The 20,495-nt window shown below is 54.9% G+C and overlaps 7 protein-coding genes across 7 annotated transcripts; 3 read left to right on the top strand and 4 right to left on the bottom strand.

Annotated features, from left to right (window-relative positions):
• Positions 1–445: 445 nt before the first annotated feature.
• COL26b_006652 (uncharacterized protein) lies at positions 446–1,145 on the top strand (the record flags this gene model as incomplete). The annotated part of the gene is made up of 2 exons (XM_053179464.1): positions 446–589; positions 684–1,145. 2 exons carry the CDS (start codon positions 446–448, stop codon positions 1,143–1,145), a joined length of 606 nt encoding a protein of 201 aa, XP_053036575.1.
• Positions 1,146–2,227: 1,082 nt separating this feature from the next.
• Positions 2,228–4,291, bottom strand: COL26b_006653 (uncharacterized protein; the record flags this gene model as incomplete). The annotated part of the gene is made up of 1 exon (XM_053179465.1): positions 2,228–4,291. One exon carries the CDS (start codon positions 4,289–4,291, stop codon positions 2,228–2,230), a length of 2,064 nt encoding a protein of 687 aa, XP_053036576.1.
• An 819-nt stretch (positions 4,292–5,110) lies between these two features.
• Positions 5,111–7,864, bottom strand: COL26b_006654 (uncharacterized protein; the record flags this gene model as incomplete). The annotated part of the gene is made up of 2 exons (XM_053179466.1): positions 5,111–5,873; positions 5,928–7,864. The coding sequence occupies 2 exons, from the start codon at positions 7,862–7,864 to the stop codon at positions 5,111–5,113; spliced, it is 2,700 nt and encodes an 899-aa protein (XP_053036577.1).
• An 826-nt stretch (positions 7,865–8,690) lies between these two features.
• On the bottom strand, positions 8,691–11,019 carry COL26b_006655 (uncharacterized protein; the record flags this gene model as incomplete). Its single annotated transcript, XM_053179467.1, has 7 exons — positions 8,691–9,395; positions 9,452–9,627; positions 9,686–9,959; positions 10,017–10,561; positions 10,620–10,730; positions 10,843–10,949; positions 11,006–11,019. 7 exons carry the CDS (start codon positions 11,017–11,019, stop codon positions 8,691–8,693), a joined length of 1,932 nt encoding a protein of 643 aa, XP_053036578.1.
• Positions 11,020–13,006: 1,987 nt separating this feature from the next.
• COL26b_006656 (uncharacterized protein) lies at positions 13,007–14,767 on the top strand (the record flags this gene model as incomplete). The annotated part of the gene is made up of 1 exon (XM_053179468.1): positions 13,007–14,767. One exon carries the CDS (start codon positions 13,007–13,009, stop codon positions 14,765–14,767), a length of 1,761 nt encoding a protein of 586 aa, XP_053036579.1.
• Positions 14,768–15,719: 952 nt separating this feature from the next.
• Positions 15,720–17,686, top strand: COL26b_006657 (uncharacterized protein; the record flags this gene model as incomplete). Its single annotated transcript, XM_053179469.1, has 7 exons — positions 15,720–15,998; positions 16,055–16,217; positions 16,271–16,507; positions 16,560–16,966; positions 17,014–17,055; positions 17,104–17,464; positions 17,517–17,686. 7 exons carry the CDS (start codon positions 15,720–15,722, stop codon positions 17,684–17,686), a joined length of 1,659 nt encoding a protein of 552 aa, XP_053036580.1.
• Positions 17,687–18,248: 562 nt separating this feature from the next.
• On the bottom strand, positions 18,249–19,984 carry COL26b_006658 (uncharacterized protein; the record flags this gene model as incomplete). The annotated part of the gene is made up of 3 exons (XM_053179470.1): positions 18,249–18,975; positions 19,254–19,641; positions 19,693–19,984. The coding sequence occupies 3 exons, from the start codon at positions 19,982–19,984 to the stop codon at positions 18,249–18,251; spliced, it is 1,407 nt and encodes a 468-aa protein (XP_053036581.1).
• Between the last annotated feature and the right edge of the window lie 511 nt (positions 19,985–20,495).

The following is a 20,495-nucleotide window of genomic DNA, read 5'->3' on the forward strand; positions in this document are numbered from 1 at the left end:
CAAACAACGACCTGCACCACACCTCGACTTTTTGGCGACCCTCACCTTCTCCATCTCACACTCATCCACTTCACTCACCACACCGGCCGTCTTGACTGACCGTTGCCGAATGTAACACACGCACGCACTCAACGGGCCACCACAAAGAAGAAAAAGCGACGCCACCGAAACAAAGGCGCCTCCCAGAGAAACGAAACGGCCGGCCCTTGTCGTTATTAGCTTTTATTTTCTCTCGTCCCTTCTCGTACCTGAAGCCGCTCCGCCCGCGCCGGCGACCGACCCCGACGTTACAGTCCGCCCAGCACCCCGACCGACCCGACCGACCGTCCTCACCGACACGACCCCGCAAGCGAATGATTCCACGATAGAGAACCCTCGAGGTCCTTTTTTTCTTCTTGCTTCGACGACTTGGAGGCGGCCGAGTCCTCGTCTGTCGTGGCCAGCCATGGCGCGCCCGCGCATCCCTCATCTCTATGGCATCCTCCAGTTCTGCCTACGCCTGACCCTCGTCGTGTTCGAAGTATGCGCCCTCGCAGCGCTCATCATGCTCTCGCGCTACGGGTTTGACTTTCCCATAGGATATGTCGCGGTATGCTTTAACCTCCGCCTCCTCCCTGATCGTGTTCCATAACAGGGAAATTCTCACAAAGCGAACCAATTGCTAACACAGACCTCTCCAACAGTCCGTCTCAGGCATCGTCTACTCCATGGCCGAGATGGTCACCCTCGCCAACTCCACCGGCCAGATCCCGCGCCTGCGCACCGGCGCCCTCGTCGTCGGCGACTTCATCCTCTTCGTCCTCGGCCTCGTCGCCTTCTTCTACTTCATCATCCTCAACGGCTGGCGCACCGGCAGCCCCCACCGCGAGTACAAGGCCTGGCGCGACGACCCCCTGCGCGTCGAGAAGGCCACCTGGGCCCCCTGGTACATGTGGCTGCAGCTCATCGCCGCCATCCTGCATTTCCTCTACATGGTCATGCACTGCGTCGATGCCTGCAAGGAGGGCAGCCCGCAGCAGCAGCGCAGGCGGCAGGAGAGGCGGCGGCAGAGGGCGTTGCTGAGGGAGAGGGAGCGGCAGAGCGATCCGGAAGTTGCGCAGGTTGTGCCACAGCCGGCTACGACGACGACTACGACGACAAGCTGATGATGCCTTTGGGATGAAAGGATCGTTTCTTAACGTATTGGGTTTTGTGCTGGTGTTTTTGGAGTTGGAGAGGGATCCTGATTTTGGTGCATTGGTTGCTGTGGCCCTGAGCAAGTGCTGGTCTAGGCCCCCGAAGGAGCTGTTTTTGAAGGAGAAAAAGTCATGTTTGGATATGGTCACTGGATCGGCGAAAAGAGCCTTGCGAAAGGCGTGTTTCCTTGACCCGGAAACGCGTGAGGACTTGCATATGGCCTCTGCAGCTGCTGCGCCTACATTTGCATACATACACACTGGGACTGATACCCGGGGAAAATACCACAACATTCTCATTCATCAGAACTGTTGAACAAGCAAAGCTGAACTTACGAAATTGACTGCAGATACTTCCGCCGTCCCATCTTCTCTGACCGTCCGATTTCTCGGGCAAACCCCGTTGTTTGAGATGACAGAGAAAGGGTTTGTCCCGTACGGAGAGTTCTGACTCTGGACGTTGAGAGTTGGGATCTTGCAGCCGCGCCTCGCGAAAAAGCTCGGATGAGTTTGAAACGCTGGGCAGGCTGCGGCCTCTGCGTTTCTTGCTTCTAGTGCGTGGGCAAGGTTTGAGGCGATCTTGTATGGTTCTCGTCTTGTCCTTTTTGGTTGTTTCGTGCAGGGAATGGGCGTGTAGTGGTTCGTGGGAGAAGAAAGCCGCCCTTCTGCTGTGGCTGGAGCTTTCTCTTCTTGTTGATGTGATCGTTTGGGTATGGGAGCCCTCAACTTCGTCAGACTTTGACCGGGCCAATACATCATGTATCTATGGGATGGATTCCATCTAGTGTCGTCCGCTTGGACGTTGCCCAGGCCGTACGCTTACTGATGCGGTAGGTTATTGAAAACCACACAGACGTGACCGGGGCGTGCGATGGGCTGTCAAAAGCTACTCGGACGTTATTCAGCGGATGTATTGAGACGGAGTCCGATGGGATGAGCTTTGGGGATCCGGAACTGATCAACCACTCCAACGTCTCTACGCAGTCACATCTCAGTCCGAAATCAGAAATACGGTAACGTATCGACTCTCATTATTACATGCATACAAGCTTTCACGCCTCTCTCTTTGACACTATCACGTTAACAACCTCCCTCCCCGTCCCCCCCTCAACCCACCTCCCACCACCCCCAAACTCGACCCATCCCCTCGTCCCCGTCGGCACATCCCACTCCACGCTCGCGACACTCCCGTTCCTCACCTCCCACCGCGCGCTGAACCTTCCCAGCGCCGTCGTGAACCCCGCCTGCGCGGCCTCCACCTCCCCGAACACGGGCTTCAGCCGCCACTCCCGCCCCGCGGGCGCCGTCACGCGCAGCCCGACGAGGTACTCCGTCAGCGTGCTCGTCGGGCCCGAGCTCCAGCCGTGCGCGTGCGAGACGTAGCTCGGGTCGTCCGTGTACCCGCGCGTCTTGCGATATCCGAAGCTGCCATCCGTGAGATAGCCCTCGATCACGGTCGACTGTGTGCCGTTCGGGTGGGTGAGGTACCAGCCCCAGCTGTCGCGGATGAGGCGGAGCGCGCGGTCGGGCCGGCCGGCGGCGAAGTGCGCCTCGAGCTCGATGGAGGTGATGAAGGGCGAGACGTTGCCGGGCAGCTCGGGAGAGGCGGGGCCGATGGGGGTCCAGTTGTCGGTGAGGGCGGCGGAGACGGAGGCGGCTTCCGGGGAGGATGGGGCGAGGAGGCCGAAGGCGAGGGCGTAGGCGTTGGCGTCTTGCGGGTAGAGGGTGCGGTTCTTGTAGCCGTCAAAGAAGGCGCCCTTGGCGGGGTCCCAGAGGTGGGTTTTGATTGCGGTTTTGAGGGTCTCGGAGCGGGCGAGCCATGTCGAGGTGAGGTTTGCGGAGGGGGAGGAGGAGGAGTTGGACGGCGCGAGGTCGGCGAGGAAAGCGCCGGTGGTGAGGGTGCGGAAGAGCAGCATGTTGGGCGCGCTGCCGTTCGTGGAGTAGATGTAGCGCGCCCAGTCACCGGTCGCGGTGGCGTTGAGGATGCCCGTGTCGGGGATGATCTTGGCGCAGATGTAGTCCATGGCGCGGAGGTAGGCGGCCCAGTTGGAGGCGAGCCAGGGGAGGTCGCCGGAGAAGAGGACGTAGTTGTAGGCGCCGATCATGGTCCACATGTGGTAGGTGTCGCTGGTCGCGTCGAGGTAGGGCGGGCCGGCGCGGGGGAAGATGCCGGAGGGCTGCTGGTAGTCGAACATAGTCTGGAGGGCGTTGCGGGCGCTCTCGAGGTCGCCGGTGCTGACGAAGGCGGAGGGGACGGCGACGCCCATGTCGCCGGGCCAGATCCAGCGGTCGCGCTTGGCGCCGTCGAGGAGGAGGGAGGAGCCGACGCCGAGGTAGGCGTCGTTGAACCAGGAGCCGTTCCAGACGGCCTCGGTGAGGACGCGGCCGGTCTCCGGGGGCGCGGCGTTGGTCTGGAGGGTGTAGGCGCCGGCGTACCAGATCTTGTTGAGGAGGTCGGAGGAGGAGTGGAAGTAGCCCTGGTAGGCGCGGAGGTTGGACCAGGTCGGCTGAAAGACGATCTCGAGGGAGACATCGTCGATGGCGAGGGTTGGAGCGCTGGTGTTGGAGGTTGAAGAGGAGGAGGAGTTGGTCATGAGGTAGAGGGTGAGGTAGCGGAAGCCGCCGCGGAGCTGGGCGAAGGGGACGGTGTAGGAGCCCTCGCCCGCGGCGGTGATGTTGTGGAAGAGGGCGCCGTCGACGCTGATGAGGGTGGCGTTCGGGCCGCGGTAGTTGCCGTTGGAGTTGTCGGAGTACTCGCCGATCCAGTTCTTCGCTTCCGTCCAGGCGAGGCCGAGTGTCGCGGGGCCGTCGCCCGTGTAGGTGTAGTTGACCGTCGTGATGCCGCCCACGAGCACGCCAAAGTCAAACACCAGCGCCGAGCCGTTGCCCTTGAGCGGCTGGGCGCACGGGAACGAGCCGATGGCATCACCTGTCGCGAGGGAGAGGACGGACTTCGGGCGGGCAGTGCGGGAGTCGGGAGCGTAGATGTTGGCGTCCCAGGGGCCCGGGAAGGACGCCTCGGTTGGATGAGTGCATGTTGCGTTGCGCCAGCAGGAAGATGCCAGGGTGCTGGCGACGAGGCTCGCGCCTAGGAAGAAGCTCTTGGACGAGACCATGGCGGGCTTGAGGTCTAACCCAGGTGAGAGGAGACAGCTTGAGTAGGCGAGCCCATCCGGACGGGAGTGAGTTTATGAACGAAGCATCGCGAGGTATTATGCCGAACGATGTCACCGCATCCAGGGAGCTGGGATTCGAGAGACGCGACCTGGGCATTTAGCCTGGAGAGCAATCCTAGTTCGGTCCCCGCGAGACGGCTCTCTCTAACCTGGGGTGGCCATGGTGGTACTAAAGACACGAGGTGAGGTGATATTTGCCGGTAGATATGGGCCCCTCTCGGTCAATTCGGGACAAAGTTACGTGAGAAGCTTTCACCAGCTCATCAGCTCAGTGATTCGTCTGGGGAGGTGGCCAATGATGGAGCTATACCGTTTCCACGAGTCGCGGTTCCTGAGAGGAGCCAGGCACTTCTGACCCAATCCAAGCGGCCTAAACACACAGTTTCGAAGCCAATGGCAGGGGGGAGCCCTGGGCCGAAGGGGCACTTCCTCATGTCGGGATATCGGCAGATTCGAAGAGAAATGAGAAGCGGGGAGAATCGTGCGGGGTAATAAGATGGTGGCTGGATCTTTTCGCGGGGGAGAAGGCCGGGGATGCGGGGTTTGGAGAAGGTGGGACACTTGGCGTTCGTCTGATCATTTCGTGTTAGTTCTGGGGTGAAACATTGCTCCTGGGCTTGCTGTATTCGTTGCGCTGAACGGAGATGTTAGACAAATTGGACGTCTGTCATCACAGCTTGGGTGGGAATCATGGCGCTTGTTGTAAGAAGCTTCTATTCTTTCACCCAAAATTTGTACACTGAAACCATTCGACTTTGTCTACGCCTTCGCAATCGTGACTTCGGCCTTTCCGCTCGACAAGTCAACCTTATATCCACCTCTCGCCTGGGTAGCCCCTGTCACCGCAAATGCCGCTCCTCCGGTGGTCTGAGAAAGCCACACGATGGCCGAAGAGGCCTTGAGAGCCGTATCAGACGCAGCCTGGCTGACGCTTAGCTTGACGGTCTGGCCCTCTCGATCATACGTGACGGTGCCAATAGCTCCAGCGCTCAACGAGATCTTCAATCCCAGATCCGCAACAAATACCCGCCGGCGAACCGCATCCCTCGGCTCGGCGACGACAGAAGTGGCGGTTGACTCTACCACATTGCCTCCAAACACGACCTCGCCATACTTCTCGGTATTGACAATGTACAGCGTCTGGCCGAGGCCGAGGCCAAGGAACCCGAGACCGTAGTCGCCGGTGTAGGGGTCCCACTCAAGGTGCTCGGGGAACGAGTGGAACGCAGCGGACGGGCAGCCCTCCTCGTCGATGTTGCTCAGGGGCGCGGTGTTGCCTGCGAACGCGACGCGGATGGCGTTGAAGTCGGACGGGTTGCGCTCGTAGTAGTGCAGCATGGGCAGAGAGTTGAGGCCGGAGCCGTAGTGGTGGAGCTGGCGCTCCGTGCCGGCGTGCTTGGCGCCGTAGTTGAAGTCCCAGTACCGGCGGGCGTTGCCGTTCCAGCCCCAGTGGGCGACGGTGGGCATGTACGCCGTGATGCTGTTGATGGCCTTGGTCGCGGTGGTGTTCAGGCCGAAGTAGCTTTCGCAAGTTAGCAAGGTTCACCGGTTCATGGCTGGAGATTTCATGACTTACTTGGTCCAGTAGTAGACGCCCTCTTGCCCGGTACTGTCCCAGGCCATCTCGCTTCCGAACGGCACGGCAAGGGTCTCCCAGAAATCGGCGCGGTACTTCATCGAGGCCTCGAGTGTGGACGCCTCCTGCGTCATGTTCTCGCGCTTCAGATCCTCGAGAAGCTCGGCAAAGACCGTCTCGCCCATCAATCCAGTCAGACCGTAGTCGCAGTCCTTGGCGCCGTCCTTGAGGCAGTACTGCACGGTGTTGAACGCTTGGTTGATGTACCAGCTCCACTCCTCCCGGGTCTTGATCTCGGGGTAGTCTCTGGCCACACGGTACATGGACCAGTAGGCGATGACGGGGTGGACGTAGTTGTAAGCGCGGACGGTGGTGTACGACCTCTCCTTGTTCCACGCGGCCCAGGTGGTCCAGTCGAGGTCTGCGTTGTACGTGTAGTTGACTGCGTCAGGTTGGTAGAAGAAGGTGCTCGCCCTCACGGCAAACGAGTCGGGAGGCTGGATCGTGCCGAGAACGGTCTCGTGGATGAACTCGTCGAGGACCTCGACCTCGCTGGCCACGGGCTGCACGAACAGCTTCGTGGCCGCGGCGACGTACGCACCCGTGCCGCCCTCGTCGCTCAGTCCCGCAATCCAGACGCGGTAGTCCTGCTCGACGATGGCGTTGACCTCGCGGTCGTAGCCCATGATGGACGGCGCGCGGCCGAAGGGGTCGGAGGTGTCGTTGAAGTGGGCGGAAGTGGTGAGGAAGTGGCCCAGGTCGGAGACCGTCTGCGTGGCGGCCTTGGTGATAAAATAGTGGACGACTTGGGTCTTGCCGTCTTCGTAGGTGATGGTGATCTTGCTTCTTCCCCATTTGCCTTCAACAGGGGTGATGAGGTAGGGCGAGCCCTTGGCGGCCGTGTCCTGCTTCACAGTGAACACGCCAGAGTCGTCGATGGACTTGACGGGGGAGGAGTGTGTGAGGTACAGGCGAGCAGTGAGGTCTGCGGGCATGACGTATCCCGGGATGCCCACGGCAAGAGGGATGCCCGACTTCTCGACGGCATCTTCGATGGTCTGGATGCTCTCGGCGGCGGAGAACTTGAGACCGACGGAATAGGTCTCGCCAGCCTCCAAAGTCTTGGACGTGGGGGTGTTCCACGGGGCACCACCCTTCCACTCCGTCTCCGCCCAGGCCTTGGAGTGAATCATCCACTCATAGTTGCCCTCGTACGTCTGGCTCTGGTAGTAGTAGTCACCCTGCGGCTCGCTGAGAAGTCTCCATGCTTCGAAAGGGCTCGAGCCGAGAGGCGCGACGACGAGCGCGTTGCCGGTTCCCTTGACGGGAGACACACGAACGTAGCCGGCGTCAAGGCCAATGTACGGATCCGCGAGCGAGCACTTGTCCTGGAGGTTCTCCGCCTCGCGCGTGCTGAAGACATTGTTGATGGAGACGGGAAGGCCAAGGGATCCGAGCTCGACGGTGCCGTTGCCCGTGTTGGTCAGGTTGATGCGCAGAGCCAGGCTGTCGCTTTCGGTCAGCCACTCTCTCGTGATGGCGAGAGGAATGCCGCTGGGCAGTGTAGGTCCCAAGTCCGCGCCGGCAAGGACACCGGATGCGAGGCCTTCCAGAGCCTTCACAGGTTTTCTGGCCTGGGCAGAGTCGACGCTGGTCCAGTTACCGGCGCCGGCGACCTTGTAGCGAAAGGTGACGTCTCCGAGGTAGTGGGCGCCTTCGGTGTGCGTAAGGTTGGAGAGGAAATCCGAGGGAAGAAAGTCGTGGCCGGAAGCGACCTTGAGCGAAGCGAGAGTCTGGGAGTCGCGAACGAACTGGCCGCTGACCTGGCCCGTCTTGTAATCAATGAAGCCATTCGCGATACCGAGGTTGTCTTGGCCGTTGACAAGTGCTGCAAGAGCCAGCGTCAGAGCCGGGCCCAAGCCTGAGAACCGAGACATGGTGAAAGACGAGGAGAGTCAAGCCCTTGTTCGCGCAACGAGCCGTACCTTGCATGCATGTCGTACATCATCGGACGGCAGTACCTTGCTTTTAAGTCTTTCTTGTTTTCATTGGAGGTTGCAACATGCAGCCTCCGGCCCCCTTGTCGATATGCGCTACTCCCCCATTCGCCCGCCAAGAAATGCCGTTTGGTGACATTGTGATGGAAAGCAATCGTTCCATCCGTTGTGGAGGGGCCCGGCGACTCAATCTAGAAGCTCGGGTGGCATTCATACGAAGGAAAAATATAACGGGAATCGGGGAATGGCCCGATTGCTTCGGCTATTAGCAAATGATCGGCATGCGCCCATCCTTGTTTATGATTGGGGGCTCGCCTCGGCAGACCTCATGTAAGGTACCTGAATGCGACCGGGCGGAGCTCGTAATTATACGAATAAGCCTTTTGCTTTTGTGTTTGGATTCGGGCAACTGTGTGGTGATTCATTGCAAGCTAAACCCCGGATTCTGCCTCGTCTTAATCGACTTTAGATTAAGACCGAATCATGGAAACTCCACCTCCAAAGTCTGGAGATATTTTGGCCCGGCGGGATGATCGCCTACGCCGACGGAACTGTCCGTTTAGACTTCATCTCAAAGTTAAAAGACCAGACGAACACGTCGGTTTCGGTTCAAGCTTCCCATTGGCCTGGCAGTTGGAGAATCCCCGACGAACATCGTTGCTTGATATGATTCATAAATCTGATTCAGCTTCAATTACCAAAAGGTCCTCGATCCAATATAAACCGCAACCCCGACACGTTAAGCTTCCCCGAACCTTTGTCCATCTCATGCCTGATCATCCATGACCGTAAATGACATCCACTCATTATCCTCCCATTCCATAGAATTAACCACATCAATAATCTGCTGGGCCGTCAGATCCTCCGCCTGGCTGCTGCTGTCTTTGGTAAACTCGGGAAACGGCGGAGGCGGCACAGGCTCCTGAATAGTGGCCGGGGCGTCCGTTAGCTGCTGTTGCTTCCATTCGGCTCCTTGAGTATCCTCAGGGATGCCCGCAACGCGAGGCTGCGTTGTGGTGAAGTTGCTGAGTATCTCCTCCAGTTTTTGCATCTCGTTCCTGCGAAATCCCGCAATCAGGTTGCCGCTGGCAACCATTTCTTCGATTATGGCGTGCGACTTTTCTAGCCACGGAGACTGACTTTCAATCAGACGGGAATCGACCGCTCGGGCGACGAGGAGAGCGACGGTGGATACGAATAGGGAGTCGAGGTCGAGGGGAAGGAAGGTTTCTATCCTCTGAGTTAGTCCTTTGGGGTTTCGAAATGACTTGATGCCAGACGGTATCCTACCTAGTAATCCCTGAGCTCGTAGCCTGTCGAGGATGTTGAGAATTTGAATAGAGGATTCGGCGCACATTTGAACGGGGTTTCGAACTTTCGGTGATGCTATGAGAGAGTCCGCCTCCAGCGGTGACTCGAATCTCTTGATCAGGCAGCATAAAAGCAAGGGTCTTGTCGCGAGGACGATACACTAAGAAGAGACGTTAGTCCGTTAGACCACCGGGGGAAAACCATGTGTTTACTCACTTGGTAATAAGACAGATGCAGGTGCGCAGAGAGCCTCGAGATCCCATCGAATCGCTCATCTGCATGCAGTGGAAATGAGGTACGAAGCTCGTCGGCGACTGACACAATGCTCTGGAGCACAGCTTTGGTGCCGAGTACGAATCTCTTATTCAAGCGACCTGTCGTGCCGTAAACAGCTGTGAGATGGATGAGGATGATTAGCAGAGTTCGGTTTCGCAGAGACGTCAGACTCACTGCTGCTGATCTCAGCAATGATGCGCGCGAACTTTATCTGCATGCTCAATGCCGTCGTGCGTTGTACTGATCCCGAGTAGGATGGCAGTTGGCAGTAGACACCTTCATCTAGAGTTGACTGGGGCAACCCCATCAACGAGCTCATCTGACGGTCCAACACGTACACTGTCCACCAGATCTTGCGACATCTTTGCACCAGTTCCGGGCCAAGCTCCATGATTGGCATGTCGGTATGCATACCATGATTCATCGCCATGCTCTTCGCTTGTGCGATCTATCATCCAGTCAGCAGAGTTCTTCTCGAACAACCCCAAGGTATTAGGGCACTTACAAAGTTGTGAGCAGCATGTCGAAAGTCCAACGCTTGGTAGTACCACGCAATCGAGCACAGGATCTCCGAAGACAGAATCGGTTCTTTGCACAGTGCCGTAACATCTGGCAAGAGCTGGAGAGCCCTAACAAAGAAGTCCGCCCCTGACGGTCTTTTGCCTTCACTCTTTCTCTGAATCAAGCTTTTGCCGAAAGCGAGGATGACCAGGAAGTGTATGTACCAGAGGCTGGTGTCCTCTGCTCGATCAGCAGATGACTTGGCGTAAAAGTTCTGCATGTTGACCATGAACTCGTCCACCTCGAAGAGATGAAACATTTGGCCGCAGTGAAATTTGACGGCGTTGATCAGAAAGATGGCATAGTCAATGCTCGGAATGAAGCGGCTGTCGAGGGCCTGCGTGCTTCGAGAGCCGTCCCATCCGAGGTCATAGGCGCAGCCGTCGAACAAGAGACTATTGGTAGGAAGAGGAGACTGACAGACATGGTCGTGTGTAACACTGAGAACATGCCGCGAGAATGACCAGTTGGACCCTGGGGCGAGAAAGTCTGCGTCGGTCAGCTTCGAAATGACAGGCAGAGTATGATGAGAGTGAGAGGCACTTACAAGCCATTCCATTGGATGCTGAAAGACAGTACCGGGACGGCGTCGCAGTGAGAGGGTTCGTCAGATCTGGACCGTCGCCATCGGGATTCCGGGGCGGCGAGTCCCTTCGCGCTGCCTCCGGGCTGTGATAGCTAGCGCGATGCTCATCATATCGCGATGGGTCTCCAAAGCCATCTTCTCGAAGTCAGCAGTCGCCCACTTCTAAGAAGCCAACCGGACATACCCTCAGGATTGTCGACATCCTCGCCTCGTCTGATGCTCTGCTCAGCCAGCGCCCTTGCTTGAAGGCGCTCTAGGCGTGCGATCTTCTGTTGTAGTTCAGATAGGTATCTAAGCCAATGGCAGTCAGTACTTTTGTCGTCAGAGCTGTAAGGTTGGGAACCGACCCTTGCGTCACCATAACCTTGTTATCGCGCTCATCGAATATGCAAGTCAGCCGCCGCTGAGTACAGTTATTGCACGGATGCAATCCCGAGCATTTGATCTTCTGCCTCCGACATCGTGAACAGCTGGAGTGTCAGTCGTTAGTAGCTATCTCCCGTTGGTCAGACCACATCATGTCGCGACTCACGCGTATGACGACCGCTTCGTGATTCTTCTCTGTGTATTAGACGACTCCATCTGGAATTATTCTGCTTCCATGAGCATCAATCGTCTTGGTATCGCCATCGTAGGTGGGTATCTGGGAAGGCAGACTGCCCAGTCCCCCAGATATCCGTCGTTTGGAGGTGGTGCGGGGTCGGAGGTGCCTCCTCATCGGCCGGGCCGTACGCCCTCCCTCGAGCCAGCTGCAGATAACGAGGACCCACTGATAGGAGCGCTTATCTAGGGAGATCCCAGAGGCTCGCTATCTCCAGATGCCGTTTCGAGCATTTTGTAATGTCATTAGCACGTCGGGTGGTTGGTGGGATGCGGGGTGCATATCAGTCCGTGCCGTTGACGGGTGGTGGTCTTGGCCATTGGTGCGTTGCTGGCCGGCCGCCCCTTGTGAGTAGGGGACTTGACGCAGGGCGTGCAGAACACGCGTCGAAGCACCGGGCCGGCGACGATTTCAGCGGTTGGTGTTGGCTATTATCGGGGACCAATGGGGCATAGAACGGGAACAGGGAGGTCCTGGATTAGTGCCGATTGGATGACAGGGGCCGTGACTGAGGAGACTCTCCAGACCTCCTTCTGGAACATATGGAAGTCTTTTTGGATCAAGTATCTGGAAGTATCGAGTCGTGCTTACCAAAGAAGCACTGCCGTTCAGAAAAGCTCGTATCACCGGCATGCTTGAAAACCGTTCTAGAATTGAAGCATAGGCAGGATAATATGTTGCGATTCCGGCTTCGTATGCGTTCGAATGTCAGTTAACATCTGAGGCAAAGCAAGGTGTGGTGAGAGAGCCGATGAATTCAAACAAATTGGAAGCCTTTATGTAGCAGCATCAACTCGGGCCGTAGCCAGAGCTTGTGATTTCGCTTCATAGCTGGCTAAATTCTAGGGACAAGACGTCCTCCCCAGGTTGATAGTCGAAGCTACCTACGCATCTGAGATGAGGAAGGCAAGCAAATTGTACTACATGGTATGGCTCCCATGTGCTACAATCTTCCCTTCCAGTATAAATCCTTTGCCCAGTCGATGTTTGAATCTCTGATGGATTGTTCCAAGAGATTCCATGGAATGTTTCTTCTGAAGCCAGACTTGTGTTCCTTCCAACACATGCCACAAAGACAATGGGAAGCTTAATAATGAGGCGCCCTGCTCGGGGAATTGTCACTCCAGAGATTTGGGCTGTTTGGAAGGGCGGGGCCTTTGGTGAGTTGATGAGCCAATCACCGCGGAAGACATCTCTCGACAACAACAGACCTCAACTCCTGGCTCACCTGTCTGCACGACTAAGCGATGCCCACGACAACATCATTTTTAGGCTAGCCTTTTGTTGTCTTTTGTTTGAGGAAGGAGTGGCCGCTGAAAGGGTTTTCTTCTTGCACCCACAAGAATTTTGAAAATTCTTCTCCCTCCCACATCCTTCGATTTTGCTGTTTTGCTTTCCACCAAACCCATCGTCTCGAGGACGAGCGACAAACACAACTTGCTTTTCGCGCAGCTGGACTCGACAGTTTGCTTTGAGTAAGTCTTCGTACGCTTCAGGGGGAAAAATCGACCTTTTTGAATATCAAGCTGACATTCCTGGAAAAGGCAGATCCGCAAAGACATCTTGCTCAACATCAACGGGCGAGCAACAAACACACCTGGCATTTTGCGCAGCTGGACTCCATAGTTTGTTTTGAGTAAGTCTTTGAACGCTTCGGGGAAAAGCCGACCTGTTTGAAAACCAAGCTGACATTCCTAGAGTAGCCAGATCCGCGAAGACGTCTTGCTCATCATCCATGGACGCCAACATGAGCTACGACGTTCCCTACGAGGACCAGAACTCCCTGTGTGAGCAGGGTCACCATGGCTATGCTTCTCATGATGGAGACGAAGTTGGCATGAGCATGGACTTCCACATGGCCGACCACACCGAGGTCGCTGATGCCCAAAACGTATTCGTCAAACAGGAGGACCAGCAAGCCTACCACAGTGATGACACCGCCCCCCAGGACGATCGCATGATCGAGGGTACATCAAGCAACGATGAGCAGACTCATCTTGCCGACCACTCGAACAAAAGCGTGGACCCCGCCGTGGAGGCAAAGATTATCGATGACTTCCATCGCCTCGCAGCGGAGATTCTCGTTGCTTCAAAGGAGAATAAGGGTCCGCCTGTCCAGGACATCTACGACAGCCTCCAGCAGCACTTCGACTACATTGAGTGGCAGGCCGAATACATTGTCGGAGATGTTCGTCGCCGTCTGATGGACACTGTGCTCGTCATGTTTGACCCGGATTCCCTTGAATCTCAGCAGTACATTGATACCAAGAGTCGGGAGCGGGCGTTTAAGTTGTGGCAATTTTGGGCCTTCAGCAACTTGAGCCAGGTGGATGAAACCACTTTCGCTGCTATGGACGACAGCGATCGAAAGTATTGCATGGTTTTCAACAAGGAGTCCATCACTATGCCTGGCTCAATGCCAATCTTCCACCCTCAAGCTTGCTACAAGGCCCCAGATGCTGACATGACCATGGGAGATTATGATTCCATGGCTAACCATGATATCGTGGTCTCTGAGGATACTTCGCAGTATCTTGGTCAAGCCGAAGATAGTGTATATCACTCGCACCACTCACAGGGCTTGATGGACGGCCAAAATTTCTACCACATGTCGCTCCACGCTTACCCGAAGGTTCCCACCTGTGTTCATGGCCCCCTCAACACGGAGGATCACATGGAGGATCACACCAACATGCAAACAGCAATCGACCCAATCGCTCCAGTTGCTATGCAAGCTCAGCCGAACAAAAAGGGAGCTGGCAAGCCCCGTCGGAAGACAGCCAAGGCCGCTGCTGTCAAGAGTGACTCAAACGACAACGCTCCCGACGGCCTCTACGTTCCCGACAAACATCATGAAATGTTCGGCGAGAACGGTCCTTTTCGAGGCATCGCTTACGTTCTGAAAGCTGGCAAGAGAAGCTGGGTGGCCCATCCCGATTATGCGTCAGTTAAGTCGAGAGTCTTCGGGGACAATCACATCCCCGTCGGCAAATGGTGGCCGGCTCAGATGGTCGCCTGCGTCAACGGCGCCCATGGTAACTGGTTCGGCGGAATTACTGGAGACAAGGACCAGGGTGCTCATTCAATCGTCAAATCCGGTGGGACTTATGACAGTCTCAATGAGGACCAGGGCAATACCATCTATTACTCTGGATCAGGCGCCCACAAGTGTACAGACAACAAACCGAAGAACTCTGACGGCACTGAGATGCTGTACAAGTCACTCAAGAGCAACCGGCCTGTCCGCCTGCTCCGTGCAGCTGCCAAGAAGGGCAACAACGGTCTTTACAGCCCCAGCGTTGGCATTCGGTATGATGGCCTGTACGATGTGGTTCGTCGCACCAAGGCCTTCAACGACAATGGCGGCGCCTACTGGAAGTTCGAGCTCCAGCGTCGCGATAACCAGACCGACCTCGAGGAACTCTGCAAGACTCCCACCAAGGAGCAGCGTGCCATTCACGCTGCTATGAAGGAGGCATACCCGGCAACGAACAAGAGATCCAGATAGTGTGTATTTCACACACGGTGGAAAGTGAGTGTCACGGGTGTCTATCAGAGAACCAGGATGGGAAAGTCACTTGGCTTTCAATTTGCTCGCATTATCCGCCCATGAGAGTAGCGAAAGTTCTAAAGCACATTGGGGACTTTCGTTTTTTGGAAGCCATAAGGCCATTGATCAGGGTGGTAGAATCATTTTTTGGGATTGCCTAGTCTCACGATTGAGGATGGATGTACATGGACACTGAACCTCGACCGTACCTAGACAATCAAGCATACCCACCCAGCTAGTGCCTATGTTCTCGCATCGTGACTGTATGGATTGAGCTGTGATAGAAAGACAGGGGATATCATCAGGACAAGGGGTGATGCAAGAACGGGTGGCCCGATTGCCCAATCTCGGAGATCGGGAAGGACTCCGAAGTAACGTATGATACGGCAAACGATCAGCAACATCGATACTTCGGCAGCCAACATCCAGTTCCTAAAATCGGGCGGTTTTTCATACTTGCTTTGGCGAATGTCCCTGATTGGAGCGGGTAGTTGATCACGTCCCATGGAAGTCGAGGTAAGCTCTCCCCGCTCCGGATTCCTGCTGGCCAACCCCCGGAAGCGATGAGAAATTACCCAGTGTGACGTGATTACACACTCAATGCTCGTATTGAGCATGAAGCGAAGAGTCTCAATACTGCACATGCCGAGAATGCAGACCTGAGCCGGTCGCAGCGCGCCCGACTGATGGGGGAAATTGTCCAACAACGGGCTTCCCATTTGGTTGATGAATGAAACGTACTGTTATACATGCCTAAAAGCATCGATGAGCTTCCTAATTTATCGACCATGAGCCAGTGATATGTACTGATGCGCTTATAATAAATGGTATCGCCGGCATGGAAAACAATCCCATCAGTAATGTGAAGCTGCCAGCCTGAAACTTCTTCACTCTGAAAGTCACAGTCAGTATGAGACTCCAGAATCTCATCGCCGCTCTCCTCGCATCATGCGTGACACCAACACTCACTGCCGTCTTGCGACCAAGACAGGCGCCGGGTGCTGCTGAGGGTGTGACGACGATCACCAGCCCTGGAGGTTCTCAAATCCGTTTCAAGGAGCCTGGAAAAGAGGGAATTTGCGAGACCACGCCGGGGGTCAACTCCTACAGCGGATACATCGATATCGCCCCTGATGTTCATGTGTTCTTCTGGTTCTTTGAGTCGCGGAGAGACCCTGCAAACGACCCTGTGAGCTTCCAACGTTCGACCTGTCAGACTTGAGGGCCCCCGAGCTAACGTAACAGGTAACACTCTGGCTCAACGGTGGTCCTGGATCCGACTCTCTCATTGGACTGTTCGAGGAGATCGGACCTTGCGAGGTTGTCGAGAATATGACGACAGTCCTGAGAGACTACTCCTGGACTGATATTTCCAACGTTCTCTTCCTCTCTCAGCCAGTCGGAACAGGTACTTTCTTCAAGGTCTTACCAATTACGTATCTCAAAGACTGACCTGAAAAGGCTTCTCCTACAGCGAGAAAGAGGTGGGTTTCCTTGACCCAACCTACCTCCTGGTGGACAAGGAGCCCGAGAGTTCAGATGAGCGAGAGGGTCGCTGGGCAGTTATCGACCCAACAAAGGAAGATACAAGTCGTCTAGCTGCCATAACCTGCTGGGAGGTTCTGCAAGGATTTTATGACGCTTTGCCGCAAATGAGCACGTCAAACATCTCATCTATTGACTTTCATCTGTGGGCTGGTGAGTAGGCTGATCAAATCCGACAGTCATCGAGTCACTAATGGAATTCCAGAGTCATTTGGTGGCCACTGGGGCCCCGCGTTCTACACTCTCTTCAATGAGAAGAACTCCGAGCTCGATGAAAACACCGCAACTGGCCGCAAGCTAAACTTGAAGAGCCTCGGCATCGTGAATGGCATTGTTGACGAGCACACCCAGACGCGATACCTGCTTGACTTCACCAGAGGAGAGAACAATGGATACGGAGTTGATCTGATCAACGACACCATCTACGATTACGGGAAGTGGAACCGTGATCGCCCTGGTGGATGTCAAGAGAAGCTTGACTATTGCGACTGGCTTGAGAGGGACTCTATCGTTCGCCGTTCAGCATGCTCAGCCGCCCAGTTTATCTGCCAATCCGACGTTGAGGGGATGTTTTACACATTCAATCTCGAAGGCCGTGGAACTTATGATATTGTGAGCCCCCCACCACTGATGAGTTGTGCTGGACTAATCAGACACAGCGCTTCCGTTCAGGAGAAGACGTTCCGCCCAACTACTGGAGGGTAAGTAGACGAAGCCTGGCACCAGAGCAATTGCTAACCATGCAACAGCCCTACTTGAACACCCGACCAGTCCAAAACGCTCTTGGCGTGGACCTAAACTATACGTCAAACAATCTGCTCTACACAGCTTACACCCTCTCTGGAGACTTCGCCGTCGGCTACCTCCCAGACATCGAAAAGCTTCTTGAGCTAGACGTACAAGTTTCCCTGGTCTTTGGAGATGCAGACTACATCTGTAACTGGCTCGGCGGAGAAGCGCTCTCCGTTGCGGCTGAGTGGTCTGGTGCCGAGAACTTCCGTGACGCTGGGTACACGGAGCTTACGGTCGATGGGGTTGCCTATGGAGAAACGCGGCAATACGGAAAGCTGAGCTTCACTCGAGTCTGGAACGCAGGCCATGAGATCCCATGTAAGCCGCTGCGAACCCCGGTGATGTACCGCACAAAGCTGACAATCACCAGATTTCCAGCCAAAGGCTTCATTCCAGATTTTCAACCGAACTACCAACCGGTTTGATATTGCGACGGGTGAAGTTGTGATTACTCCTGATAGCACCTACAAGACGAACGGAACAGCAAAAACAACGAAGACAACCACTCTACCACCTTTGCCAGCTCAGACGCAAGCTTAAAGGATAAGTACGACACCCGACAGGCAGTGCAAGCAAACGACGTTTCAAAAGATGGGTAGCAAACTATATTGGTTAAGTATTATATGTTCTTGCATGCTTTATGGAGAGCCAAATGTGTGCATGCCTCAGTATGTTTAAGTTTAAGGGTAAACTTGAATGGAACAGAGCAATCGTAGTTCTGACTGGAAAAGGAATTGACACTTGGTGATTGTCTTCAATTGCTGCTGTTTGTGCCACCGTACACAGAAAACTATCCAGATAACATGCATCTTTGCTGATATCTGCGCGTGTGATGTTTTCGTTAAGAGACACCCCCTACTTTTCCTGTGTGCCCCTACATAAGATACCTTGCCATAGTCGCTCTCATTGGAATAGTCGCTGCTACCATCGTCCACTTTCGAAATGCAAGCCCTGGCTGAATAGTACATAAGAAATATACTGGCCAGAAACAGGAAAATTGGATTATATTGGTTCAAATCACAAAACAAGTTCGTCTATAAATCCAGAAATGCGACGCCATCCACGACTGTACTTTGTCCCGTTGATACAAGAGACAATTTGTTCATGATGTAGTGTCTACGACAGGGAACTGTGCTATGTGAAGCTTCGCAGTTGCGTATGGCACTAACTTCGCTCTGAAAGGCTGGCTTTGAATCTTCTTCTCTACATCGAGAGGGTCTGCTGCAGTTCCGTTCCGAGTTGGCCAGCTGACCCAAGCAGCAGAGACCTCAAGGTGCACAGGAGAGGCTCCCGAATTCCATACAGGATTAGGAAGTTCTGAAACTTTCCTGTCGCCTTCTTGCTCCCATGGGCCCTTGTGTACTACGACCTCTAAACCCTGTGTTGGATCGATGGCGATGTTCCAGTCGGCAGTTGGCAAGTAGTCGTGGTCACGGGTATGTGTCATCCATGGCTCCTCGTCTTGGTTAGCCACGGAAGAAATTTCGGTACACTCTGAAGCTTGGTCCTTGTAATTGCGTGGCAGCCTGGTCTCGGTTTTGAAGTCGATCTCGTACGCGTAAAGCAGAGGTCCGTAGTGAATACTGACTGAGCCGTTCTCATGCTTCTGAACACGGACCTCCGCATGGATTGTGACGAACACATCAAAGTCGCCGGCCGCGGGTATGTCAATCTTGTGAACATGGCCGCTGCTGTCCTCCGTGTTTTGTATGAATGGCTGCGGCTTTGCTGAAGCAAGCGAGCCTGAGCCCTTGAACTCGATCGTAGAATATGGAGAGGCCCAGTCTGGAACTCTGATTAACAATTCAAATGGCTTGCTGGTGGAGATGCTATAGCGAAGCGCACACGGGGCAAATGGGTAGTTCGAGTCGCAGTTGATCGTGATATCCTCAGTTTCCAGCCTGGATGGTATAAGATAGGCATGAATGATGGATGTCATCCCTTTCGGGGTTTGTTTCCAGAGGAAGGCATTCATCAAGAGCTTAGAGTAAGCAGTGGGGTGGTTGACTGTGCAGCAGGGCTACTCGGGAGTTAATCAGCATACCTCTCTGTATGGACTTTCTGGCCACTTACAAACTCAGGTTCTAGCCCGAAGACATTTGCGTACCGGCAAACATCATAGAATGGCGTTTTCTCGCCCTCTGGAAGCTCCAGCTCTTTGGCCCAGGGCTGGTTGACCTGCGTGATGTACTGATGACTCCACCAGTCTGCACTGATACCAGCAGGTACGGCATTGAAGGCTGCTGACTCTACCATATCGGCGAAGTGGCTGTCTCCGAAAAGCTGGTAAAGGTAGGAGATCGAAAACGATAGTTCCACAGAGCAACACAGCTCGGAGCCCCGCTGCGGCGAAAGCCCACCGATGTACTCATCGCTGCTAATGGATCCTGCAGCTGTGCCGTGGTAATCGAAGGTCTTCTTAACAGCATCTCTACAAAGAGATGCGAGATCGTCAGACGGTTCCATCCGGTACAAATGAGCCGGATATCGAAGGCCTGCGACTTGGATCAATATCAGATGGATCTCATTCAGTTATAGTGTCTTACCTTGTGCAACGTTGACTCCGTGCTTGAAGTTCAGAGACTTGTAGCGGACTGAAGGAGTCTTGGGAAAGTCTTCCCCAAAGAATTTCGTCCAGTCTCTCTCCATAATACGAGAGCCTTGCCACATCATGTCCATAACTTCCCAAATGCCGTGACGATCACTGGAGCTTTCGGGCTGATCGTAGAGCCACTGAAGTGTAAGAGCTAGTTCATGAGCTCTAGCGACCCCAAAAAGTTGCAAGTCGAAGACATCATCCTTCTGTGGAATGTAACCCTGGTAGTTATTCTTGAGCATTTTGCGAACCAGCCTCACAAAACGCAAAACGGCTTCTAGGATCGTTGCACGTCTGGAGGAATCCGCGATAGCATGATTCATGAGCCCCTGAAGCAGCAAACAGCGCGCCCATATTCCCCGGGTATGTGATGTAGTTTCCGGACCCAGCCAGCCATCTTCGGCTTGATGTTCAAGCGTGTAGTTCAAGAAGTAGTCCGCTTGCTTCTTCAAGTCCAAGAACAGCTGCGGGTCAGAATCTCGATCCAAACTATACGCAAGCGGAACGATGTAGTTGTACCAGTATGGTGCAGCTTCGTTTAGGGGGGTGTACTCCCATGTTCCTCCAAGCCAAGTGCTCTCTTTGACGAATCGATAAAAGTGGATTAAGTTCCCTCCGAGACCTTTGGCACTCAGTCGAAGCTGGTCGCGAAACCACCCATTGGGTTTGATTGTACCCAAGGGATAAAGTTCGTACTTGAAGGGAGCGAGAGCTTTGTTGAAATGCTCAGCAGATGCCATGACTGGAGGCTTG

The sequence above is a fragment of the Colletotrichum chrysophilum genome, assembly GCF_026319265.1.
Source record: "Colletotrichum chrysophilum strain AFK26 chromosome Unknown scaffold_50, whole genome shotgun sequence".
In the NCBI taxonomy this organism is placed as follows: Eukaryota; Fungi; Ascomycota; class Sordariomycetes; order Glomerellales; family Glomerellaceae; genus Colletotrichum; species Colletotrichum chrysophilum.